This window comes from Barbus barbus (assembly GCF_936440315.1).
Source record: "Barbus barbus genome assembly, chromosome: 30".
Taxonomy (NCBI): domain Eukaryota; kingdom Metazoa; phylum Chordata; class Actinopteri; order Cypriniformes; family Cyprinidae; genus Barbus; species Barbus barbus.
The window spans coordinates 13,803,419-13,813,842 of NC_136758.1; the positions used below are offsets into that span (position 1 = coordinate 13,803,419).

At 36.4% G+C, this 10,424-nt stretch overlaps 1 protein-coding gene across 1 annotated transcript; it reads left to right on the forward strand.

The window, feature by feature from the left end:
• The first annotated feature begins 1,861 nt into the window (after positions 1–1,861).
• LOC306850320 (extracellular tyrosine-protein kinase PKDCC-like) lies at positions 1,862–8,120 on the forward strand. The gene is made up of 7 exons (XM_079385891.1): positions 1,862–2,509; positions 2,655–2,771; positions 4,932–5,203; positions 5,458–5,537; positions 5,625–5,732; positions 6,325–6,501; positions 7,371–8,120. The coding sequence occupies exons 1-7, from the start codon at positions 1,937–1,939 to the stop codon at positions 7,472–7,474; spliced, it is 1,431 nt and encodes a 476-aa protein (XP_079242017.1). The 5' UTR covers positions 1,862–1,936; the 3' UTR covers positions 7,475–8,120.
• The last annotated feature ends 2,304 nt before the right edge of the window (positions 8,121–10,424 follow it).

A 10,424-nucleotide genomic window follows, 5' to 3' on the forward strand; every position in this document is an offset into this window, starting at 1 on the left:
TCCTGAGTGTATTTCATGACAGAGGGACACATTTCCTTAAAAAATAGCAGTGAGAAAAGGCTCCCAGTGGCAAGAGATGTATGTGTGAAATAATTTACTGAAAACATTTCTATTTTGTAGCGTTTCTAAACTGTTTGGTTTCAAAATAATGTGTACCAGGAGGATATGATTGGTGTAAGTGTCACTGTGTGAATTTTATAGTTATAAAAATGCTTTCAATAATACAGAAACTATAGGTCACAAATATTACTTTACACTTCATTAGATGCTGTAGAGAGGAAGAAATCACTCTCAGTCTTAAAACTATTTCAACAAACATCAGTATGTTTTGGGATTTGCACCTTCTCTTGTGCCTTGAAATGAACGAGAGTCTTTGTTACCAAATCTGATCTCACAGGAGAGGCATGTTAATGTCAATTGTAAACTGTGTTTCAAATGATCACTTGCATGATCACCTATCGTAACTTACAGGTGTAAAACAGGCCAACAATGATTTATTTGCTCAGGTGAAGTGCATTTTCACAATTTATGGCATAAATAAAATAGCAAACAGCATCCTAATATTTCACTTTATAACCAATATTCCTCTATACAAAACCTGTAAAATTAATGTTAGGGATTTATGTAAAATAAAAAATGAACTTTTACATGGTAGGCCTACATATACTTTGCTACCACCTACTGACATAAAGAGGTAAGCTCACCTTGCAGTTTTTTTATTAAACTGATACACATTAACCCTCTATTGCAACATTGTATTTCTGTGTAACAGACCATTTCCTTCACTTCACAAACACATTCAAATTTGTTAGTGAGTAAAACCTTTACAGTCTTTTATTTTATTGTTTATGTTACGAAGAATTACTTAAATATGATATCAACTTGAATTTTTTTTAATATAGATTTCACATATTTTAAGGTTTGCGATCATTTGAATTTTACATGATCCATTATTAAACTATCTACATAATTTTCAGAACTTAACATTTAAATTTAATTTAGGTAAAGTTAGACAGAATATTCTATTGCATCATGCTATCGTTTGTTTCATGTCTAATTTTTTAAAAGTCATTTCTTTCCATTGTCCCACGATGTTGCCCCCAAACAACATATTTCTTATAGTTTAAAAAAGTAGGCTACCCCACTAAAATTACTTCGTTACACGGCGATGTTTAATAATTGTTGCTAATTCTAATGACGTACGAGCACCTGTAAACTTCTAGCAAGTACAAAATAGCTCATTGGCGCCGTCTTGCGACTGTAATAAAACCCCCTGAAAGGCCAATATTTATTTTAGTATATAAATGGTTGCAGAAAGAAAATGAAACATCGCTCAGATGAATAACAAACCGGTAAGAGCCATAACATGAATGAGAGAGAACATAAAACATATGTTTATTGTCGCTAATTAAATTACCTATAACAACATATAATATTATATTTATAACAACATATAAGCTACAGTAATATTTAACTGAGATGGACTATTTTTCTTTGTGAAAGCTTTAAGCTATTATCTAGGATTATAAAGTAATTTCAACTCAAGTGTGTTTCATTTCAGTGTGTTTTATTTATTTATTAAGCTAGATACAGTCAGGCTGTTTTAGCGTGGGCCTGATCATCTTGTCAGGGTTTATTTTGCGATAATTACCGCCTGAATGTATGTTATCCTTCACATACATTATTCAAGAGGTCAATGGTATGGTAAAAGCACATGTAGGCTCTTTTGTTTGTGTGTCAATCGAAGTTGCATTGTGTGGGAGGTGATTATTTGGCCATAAGCAGTAAGACACGCCCAAGGGGCGTTACCACAGCTCACAGATACTGCACTAAATTACAGAGCGCACGTTCTGTGCGTGTCAGAGAGAAGCATGACCGAAGAGAACGTGTCGGAGTTTGACAGTAAAAACTCAGAAAGGACCTACATGAACTTACCATGACGTTCTCAAGGAATCCCTTTTGCGCTTTTTTACTTCTTGCTTTGTTGTTTTTGTCTTTAACAGTTATTCTGAAAAAATGGCACTTTGGTCTCCAGGAGAACAAACCTTTTGGTGATGCTGCCCGCCCAGATGGTCTAACTCCAGCGCGGGACAGATTGCTTCAACAACTTAAGGAAAGACAACAAGAACTTGAGCTCTTGGACATCACTTTTGATAATAAACAAGGCTTTGTGGATCCAAGTTTCTCCACAAATGACAGTGCAAACTATATCAATGGGAAATTAAATTTGGACAACCCAGTAACTGCTAAAACTGATATTGGCTGTGAAGAACTTAGTGGCATCAAAGCTGTTGACTTTCTCGGTTCAGGTTACACTAAAACAGTGTTAAAAGCAGCATTGCCGCAAGGATTATTTGTGGCACTGAAATCCGTAAACCATCAAGGTACTGACATGAGATTGTGCATGGAAGATTTTCAGGATTCCCAAGGCTGTCATGAGCTTGTATCTTTCAAACTGAGAAAGGAGATTGTGTTATTGCAGAGACTGCAGCACCCCAATATTGTAGAGGTAAGAAAAACACCCTCATGCAATATATTGGACTCACTCTCCAGGTTGTGCCGTTGTTCTGTATTATATCAGATATGCAAAAGCTTATTACCACACTTTGCATTTTGCACCAGTTTATCCACTGAATTTGTTGTGTTCATTCCAGCTGAAAGGTCAGTGTCAGGACAGCGCTCTGGTTGGTGGTATCACAGCAGTTCTGGAGCAGGGGATGCCGCTTCAGATGATACAGCTCCTGCAGAGCCCCTGGGAGGAGCGCTTTCGGGTAAGAGCACCACCCCCAGGCCTCCTGTGGAGTGTTAATCAGAGATTCCCCACCCACAGTCCCCCCACAGGGCATACCTGAGGTGGGGGTTGATGAAATTCTTTGGCTTGGGTGGATTAACTGGAGCCCCATCTCCATACCAACTGAGCCTGATCAAATAGTACCGAGGGACAGATGTCTGTCTCAGATGTTCATCCTTTTACTTTTCTTTACCCTGATAATTTCTCTGCACTGTTTGTGGGAGCAGGCGATACCAAGTTTCACGAGGCGAGAGTATTTTCTTTCACGTTCACTTTGGTATACATGAAGCAGGTGTTGACACTCTGCACCTTTGATTTTTGATGGGCTCTGATGATGACAAATGCATTTAAGCTAAAGGGCTGTAATCGAGTGACTCGTCTCTTTGACATTCTTGCCTTCTCTGAAACACGTGGTCAGGAGTTATTCAAAAGGTGTTTGGTTTCATCCTCCTCTGTTTTTGAAGAGCTGTAGCTACGCTGTCTTCAAGGGTATACTCAAAGGTGACTTAATACCTTTGCTGTGCTCTCCAGTTTTAAAACATTATATAAGGAAGTAAGAAAAAGTTATGGATATGGTGAAGACTAGTTAGCAAAACCAAAGTTTGTATTTAAATAATTTAGGTTGCGCATATAGAAAGATCGACTTACTTTATTGATGCCTGAGGGGAAATTTTGGGTGTAAAACAATGCATAAAATGTAAGTTTACAAAATCAATACTGTTTACACCACAAAAATGTTTTCCACTTTTTGAGTATAAAAAGTTATTAACCAGTGAAAAATTCTTCCAGTGCAGTAAGACAAATGCACTTGTATTAAAGAAACATTCTATAAAAATAAGCTCTATATATTGTGTTGTTTTCTCAAGTAAATTTATCTTGTTTTAAGGGATTTTAGATATTTTAATTAAAAACATGCCTGAAAGACTGCAAAATTAGTAGTATAGTAATTACTAGTATTAGTATAAAATGGATAAAATACTGTAAATACAATAATTTATTAATAATATGTAATATATAGTTCTGAATATATAATCTTGTTTGTTATATATTATGTTATTGTATATATATTAGTGCTGTCAAACGATTAATTGCGATTAATCGTATCCAAAATAAAAGTAATAAAAAATTTTTTTACATAATACATGAGTGTGTACTGTGTATATTTATTATGAATATATAAATACACACATACAGTATATATTTTGAAAATATTTACATGTATTTATATGTATATATATTCATATAATTAATATAATATATAAACATAACATATTTTTCTGAAATATATACATGCATGTGTGTGTATTTATATATACATAATAAATAAACAGTACACACATATATTATGCAAACAAAAACTTTTATTTTGGATGCGATTAATCGCGATTAATCATTTGACAGCACTACTATATATACACTGCCCTCCAAAAGTTTGGAAACGCCCTAGAAAAGTGGGGTTTTGGACAATATTGGCATGAATCCTTTTTAATTTGGGATAATTTGGCACTGATAAAGGACAACACAAACTACGAAAACATATTTCATTACATAAACAGTTTATACATAGAAAAAAATAAAATTTTCGATTCATCAAAATATCGCCCATTAGCAGCTATTACAGCTCTGCATAATCTGGGCATCTGAGCTGTCAGTTTATTCAAATATTGACTTTGAATTGGCAATCAATTGTTGAAGCTACAGTATTAAGGTGTGCTGACCCAAAAATCTTTTAAAAACCTGGGCCAAGTTTAAACCAGTAACCAGGCATCACAGCTGGCAAAGGGGCATGTCTGACTTTGACATGTATATATTGCCATTATTATGTTTTATTGCTGGTCTTCAATGATAATGTCAAGTTACTTTAATGTAATTGCACCAAAAAAATTATAAGGATTTATGCTGATATCGACCAAAACCACACTTTGCCAGGGGTGTTTCCAAACTTTTGGAGGGCAGTGTATATATGATCTCGCAGCATGATATATGTATATGTACATGTACATATTAGAGGTTGTCACTAATGATTATTTTAGTAGTTGGTCGATTATTCTGACTATTAATAGAGTAATTTGTTAATTTTTTTGTGGCAATAAAAATAGACCTAAGCAAACGAGTAACTATTGATTGTGTTTGTGCACAGGTCTGTTTTGGTTTAGTGCGGCTTCTTCAATATCTGTCTCATTCACCGCTGGGTTCAGTAGCCCTGCTGGATTTCCAGCCTCGACAGTTTGTTATGGTGTCAGGAGAACTCAAGTTAACGGACTTGGATGATGCAAGTATTCAAGAACCGGCCTGTCAAGAGGACTCAGACTGCCTACTGCAGTTTCCCCTCCGCAATTTCACCCTCCAATGCTCCCCCTCTAGAACCTGCAAAGGCTTGAATGAGATGAGGAACCTCTACAATGCCTACAGGTGAGCACTTCCCACATTCCACCTTTATTGTCTGAGCCAGATAATAAAATAGTTGTCGTACGAAAGTCTGACATAGTCGGTGCGGGGAGTTTCATGGCAGCTTCTCCCCCCCGTGCCTGTTATGATTAATTATCCGCCCTGCTGTGTGTCAGGGCATCAGCTGTAGCATACTGATCTCGCAGCATGAATCGCCTCTCTGCTATTCTTGGCCGAGTTTCAGATGAATTATATGAATTCGTTATTTTCCTCCCCAGGTATTTTTTCACCTACCTACTGCCTCATCAAGCTCCCCCACTGCTGAAACCTCTTATTCACCAAGTAATGAACTCCACAGGTGAGCTTTATTATGAAATTCATCTTGATGAACTCTAACTCTTGAAGTGGCTGTATAATGGAAGCTTAATTTATGTTCTTGTCACAGGAGATTTAAAGCAAAGCATTAACGAAACCCTGGTCGCCTTCAAAGAGGTTTTGCATATGTACAAATCTGGGCTGCACCTGGAGAATTTGCCGCCATCAATAACCAGAGGTAATGCCTTGATTTTAATGATGAATTATACTTCTTAACAGTTTTCAACTCCCATTGCAAGCATATTCAATCATAACTGCGGCGAAAAGCATTCCAGATATATGCAGCGTTCTCAGAGTGATGTCTCCGACTGCACCTTTAAGAAGATGTACTTCAGTCATAAAACCTGTGTAACTCAATCCATCTTCAAGGGCAAGTTTTGTAGGCCGTAAGACTCTCTCACTCCCTTCCTGTGAGCTTTGACACCCATAAATCAATCACACTGCCACAATAAAGCTGCACAGAGGCATTAAAACAGCCAAGCGTTGTCAAAGAATATTCAAATCTTATGTCCAAACGCGTTCACAACAACTCTCGTAAGGAGTTTCCACACATTCCCCTCTATTTTGAGATTTTGGCAGAGCCACCGTTGCCTTTTGTTGTCCTCACATGTGCTCGCACACATTTAGTAACATGAGATTCTGCCACCTCTACTGTGAGAGGACTCTTTTCTCTTAAAGTCTCTGAACATGGTAATATTTTACAGATGGGTGTTGCAACAGTGTTGAGTGGATCCTGGATTAGTTTTGATGCATTTTTCCTCTTTGTGCAGATTACGCTGTCCTGAAAGGAATGAGGAGTGTTGCAAATATGGAATACAGATGCTGGCCATCATACAACCAGCAGGGCTGCGTGTTGTCTGTGCACAGTGCCAGAGAGGCCGCGCTCATCTGCAATTCTCATCCACAGTGCACAAGCTTCTCTCTCAGTAGTGAAGAAACATGGACAGGTCAGTGTTTGCTTTGGATTGTTTGATTTTTATTTGTATGATTTTATGGATAAATAAAACCATATTTAGATTGAATCACTAGTGTATTTTCATAATGCCTTTCAGTAAAATATCTAAAAATGCTTAAAACAAGATACCTATTTTGTAAAACATTTTTGAAAGATTGTGTATAATATTTTAATAGTTTCATATTTGGAATATTTCCCTTAGCGCTTTGGCAATATTCTTTTGTTTTATGAATTAACTTCATTCAGTTTTGTTAGATTTATGTCAAACCATAAATCTAACCTACCAAATTTTGTTAGATTTGTTTAAAACAATGTGTTTCATTTTTTAAAAAACATAAATTAAAAAAAGATAAGACTTTATAATGTACCTTGAAAAAAGATACATAAAAAAAAATGTTTTTTTAAAGCATGATCCTTACCAATTATTGTTACATTTGTGCATAAGCCACAACACAGTCTAGATAAGAAAACTGATAAACTATCAAAAAAAACTATGAAAACTATGAAAAAATAAGCATTTCAATTTATATTCTGAATGCAGTTCATATCTTTTCAATATTCTTCTTTCAAGTAAACCAAAAATAATGATTTAAGTAATGATTTTCATGGTGTGCTATTTGAGAAAGTATGTGTTTTATATGGAAAACGGTAGCAATAAATCCTCAGAACTGCCTCGATTTGTCAAAACACAGCACAGAAACCTCTGAAACATCAAATAAATATCTGTCTGATGAGCAGGCCTTCAATAAAGCGGCTATGCCTCTGTTCAGCAATATAAATCATCTGAACGCATGACTGTTGTGTCTGTTTGGAACAGGCTATGTCTAACCCAAGGCTCTCTTTGCCTTTACTTGTCTGCAGGTCGACTTCTTGCCTCTTTCAGAAGTGGCTTCAGCCATCTGGTTCCAGATGTGAACTCAGCAGTGTACATGAGGAGGGTTAAAGCCTCGGGAGCAGTGCTTTGAGAAAGACAAAAGCCAGAGGAATTGAGGGGGGAAGGGGAAAAATTTGACACAAATGAATGTGTTATATTTATAGGCATCTTACTCAATGGCTGTTTGATCTTCCTGCCAATCCTACATGCTGCCAAGGAGCGGTTAAAAGGGTTTCCCTTCAGGTATAATTAACCTGAAGAAAAAAAGCGGCATGAAAAATACAGCTTACTAACTGTTCCTCCTGTTTTACGTTCACATGGCACGGTCCACTGCAAGGACATTGAGCCTATTTTTCACTGGCTGATGCCTTCAGGAGGAAAAAGAAAACAAGCTCTTTCACAGATTTACTTTGATGTTAATGAGGCCAGAAGTTTGCAGCGTTTTGCTGGATGCCAGTATGTGCCTAGAACCGTGTCAATAGGCGGAAAAGTGCTGAAACCACAAAAGCGCAGGAATGTATGTTGGGCGCCATTGTCCTTTCTGCATTTACTGGTAGAAATCTAGATTATCAGAAGAATGCCAGACTTCATCCCATGGGTGTGTCCGTTTTCTTGTTCTTTCAAAGAAAGAGATTTTAATGTTATTTGTGTGGATATGTTCATTCTACATTCTGTGTTTTATTTTAATACCTTTTTTAAAATACAAACTAAGTAATAAAATAATTTTTTTCACAGTTTTTTTCTGTGTTTCATTACTAAGCAGTTTATTTAGCACATCAGCGAAAAGTCAGTGTTTTCCGATCACATTAACAGAAACCTTTTACATTAACTACATCGCATTACCATCTGAATGTTATCATTGCTTTCTGTTAATTCACTTTTTAGGTGTGAAATCAGCTGTCGGTCTTTCCATTCTCTGCTTGCATTTTACCAGCTATTTCTGAGGAGACCTCCAAGCACAAAGTTTACACAAAACCTTTCCACCGCATACCAATAAATCACTTGCAGGGTCATTATAGTTTAATTGTTACATGTAAATGCAGCTTGTTTGAGGCCCCTTTCTCATGGAGGAGCCCAAAAACAAAGGAGCATTAAGAACAATTAAAGTAAATCTGCGGTTAGCACACGAATGGGGCTGCCATCTGCCCTAGTTAGGGGTTTCCATTCACGACTACATAGATATGCACGGATAAGCCCAGCTATGTTTTCAGGGGCAGGGAATGTTTAGGTGGGAGCCATTGTCCCTCTTGCATTGCCCTGGAGCTCCTGGGGTTTGGCCACTGATAAGATCTAATGCAATTATTTTACATTATCTGAAACACTTGACATGAGAATGACTTAATGCAGAGTAAATCAGTAGTGATTTACGGGTCAGTGACATGATGGTCATGTTTTGTTTGGGTTTAATATGCAATTGACACAAAATGATTTGAATACACTTCTTTTATTATGGGCTTGTTTTTCATTTCCAGATTAAAATTAATTATTTTTAGGCGACAAAAAATGTCAGGGTGCTACAACTTTCCTGTTATAAAGTAGAAAAAAGAAAAATGATGAATTAATTGAAAATGAAACATTATTAAGTGGTGGCTTGATTAAATATTTTAGTACAATTAGTTAGAAAATATGTATATATTTTAACAAAACTTCTTCATTGCTTATTAATATTTGAAAATTTAGTTCAAACAAAGTCATGTGTTGTGACCAATGTTCACAAAAAAAAAAAAAAAACAGGAAATGATATCTTAGAGAGGACCCTGCAGGCCCTCATCGTGACTGTGTGTCAAGGTCCATAAATCTTGAATATCATTTGACCTTTTAATGACAACAGATAGTTAGTTGACATTGTATGATGTCACTCTGCAAAAAATTATAATATTGATGAATTAAATTATTTACTTTTCAGTTCATCATCACGTGACATTTTTAGAGTTAAAGTCTTTTCTGTAAATGTTTTTCAATGCTATATGAAATCAACATAAACACAAAGAATACATTTTTAAAAACTTGGCACGTGTGTTTTAAACGAAATTTTTAAAAGATTTTTTCCTTTAATTTTATTGTGGAAACACTTATTGGCCATTGACCCTTACAGTGATGGGTCTACACTCATGTTGTGGCTTCCAGTGTGTTTTTAAAGCCCAAAAAAACACGACGATCATCAAATGGGGTTTGCAACCTTTCATCCCACAATTAAATTTCTGGATTCTGCTGTTTTTCTTGGCTTGCACTTTGACACAGTAATGGCAGACATGTTTTTGGCCAAACTCACAAATCCATGCATCACAGCACACAGATGGAAACACTATAGTGCTTAAAACACACTCTAGGCTTTTTGAAAAACACTACATATGTTTTACAGTGTCAAGAATGAAAGAACATGTTGGCAACTTGTGGCTGTTTTCTCTTTTTCTCTCTCTCTATTTGTGTTGGCTCTTGAATCGCAGTCTGAATCACAGTTGCATCGCCCACACACCAGCATTAGTTACAAACCTTACAGTACATTTCTGTTGTTTGTTTTTTGGGTAAGGATACATAGAGATTCCTGTCGTCCTTACCTCCCAGTGTCTCATAGTGGGGCTCTGTGTTTCTGTGGTTTTAACTGACAGCCGGGTAGTTGTGTGGCGTTGAAGTGGATTGTTATTGCGCCCTGCTCTTTCCCTGCCATTTTGTTTCTTTAGTTTCCTGTTTCACTCAACTTATTTCTATCACTCTTATTCATAAACTCCATCTGGAAATGATATGTAGCCCAAAAGCAAGCCAGAGCTTGTGGTTTAAAAACATGTTGCATTTGTGTACGTAAAGCCGTGAGGAACTTCAAGAGATTTCTGTGGAGGATTCAGTTCTCTTCTCTGACTTTTGTGTCGATTGACTCTGCTAATACAGGATAAGCTTCAGCAGGTCCAGTTTTGAGAGCATAATCAAAGTCCTTTTAAAGCAGTTCACTCAACCATTTTGGTACTGCCTCTGGGCAGCTATTTTGTTGGTAGCTAATAAGTATACAAGTACAGCTCCTGTCTACTTCAGTGAGTAAAGTTTGA

Bases quoted from the DNA above. Each gene is read 5' to 3' on its own strand.
- LOC306850320 (XM_079385891.1), top strand. From the start codon at position 1,937: ATGACGTTCTCAAGGAATCCCTTTTGCGCTTTTTTACTTCTTGCTTTG. The intron at 2,510-2,654 runs GTAAGAAAAACA...TGTTCATTCCAG, and splicing joins AGCACCCCAATATTGTAGAG to CTGAAAGGTCAGTGTCAGGA. The intron at 5,538-5,624 runs GTGAGCTTTATT...TTCTTGTCACAG, and splicing joins CCAAGTAATGAACTCCACAG to GAGATTTAAAGCAAAGCATT.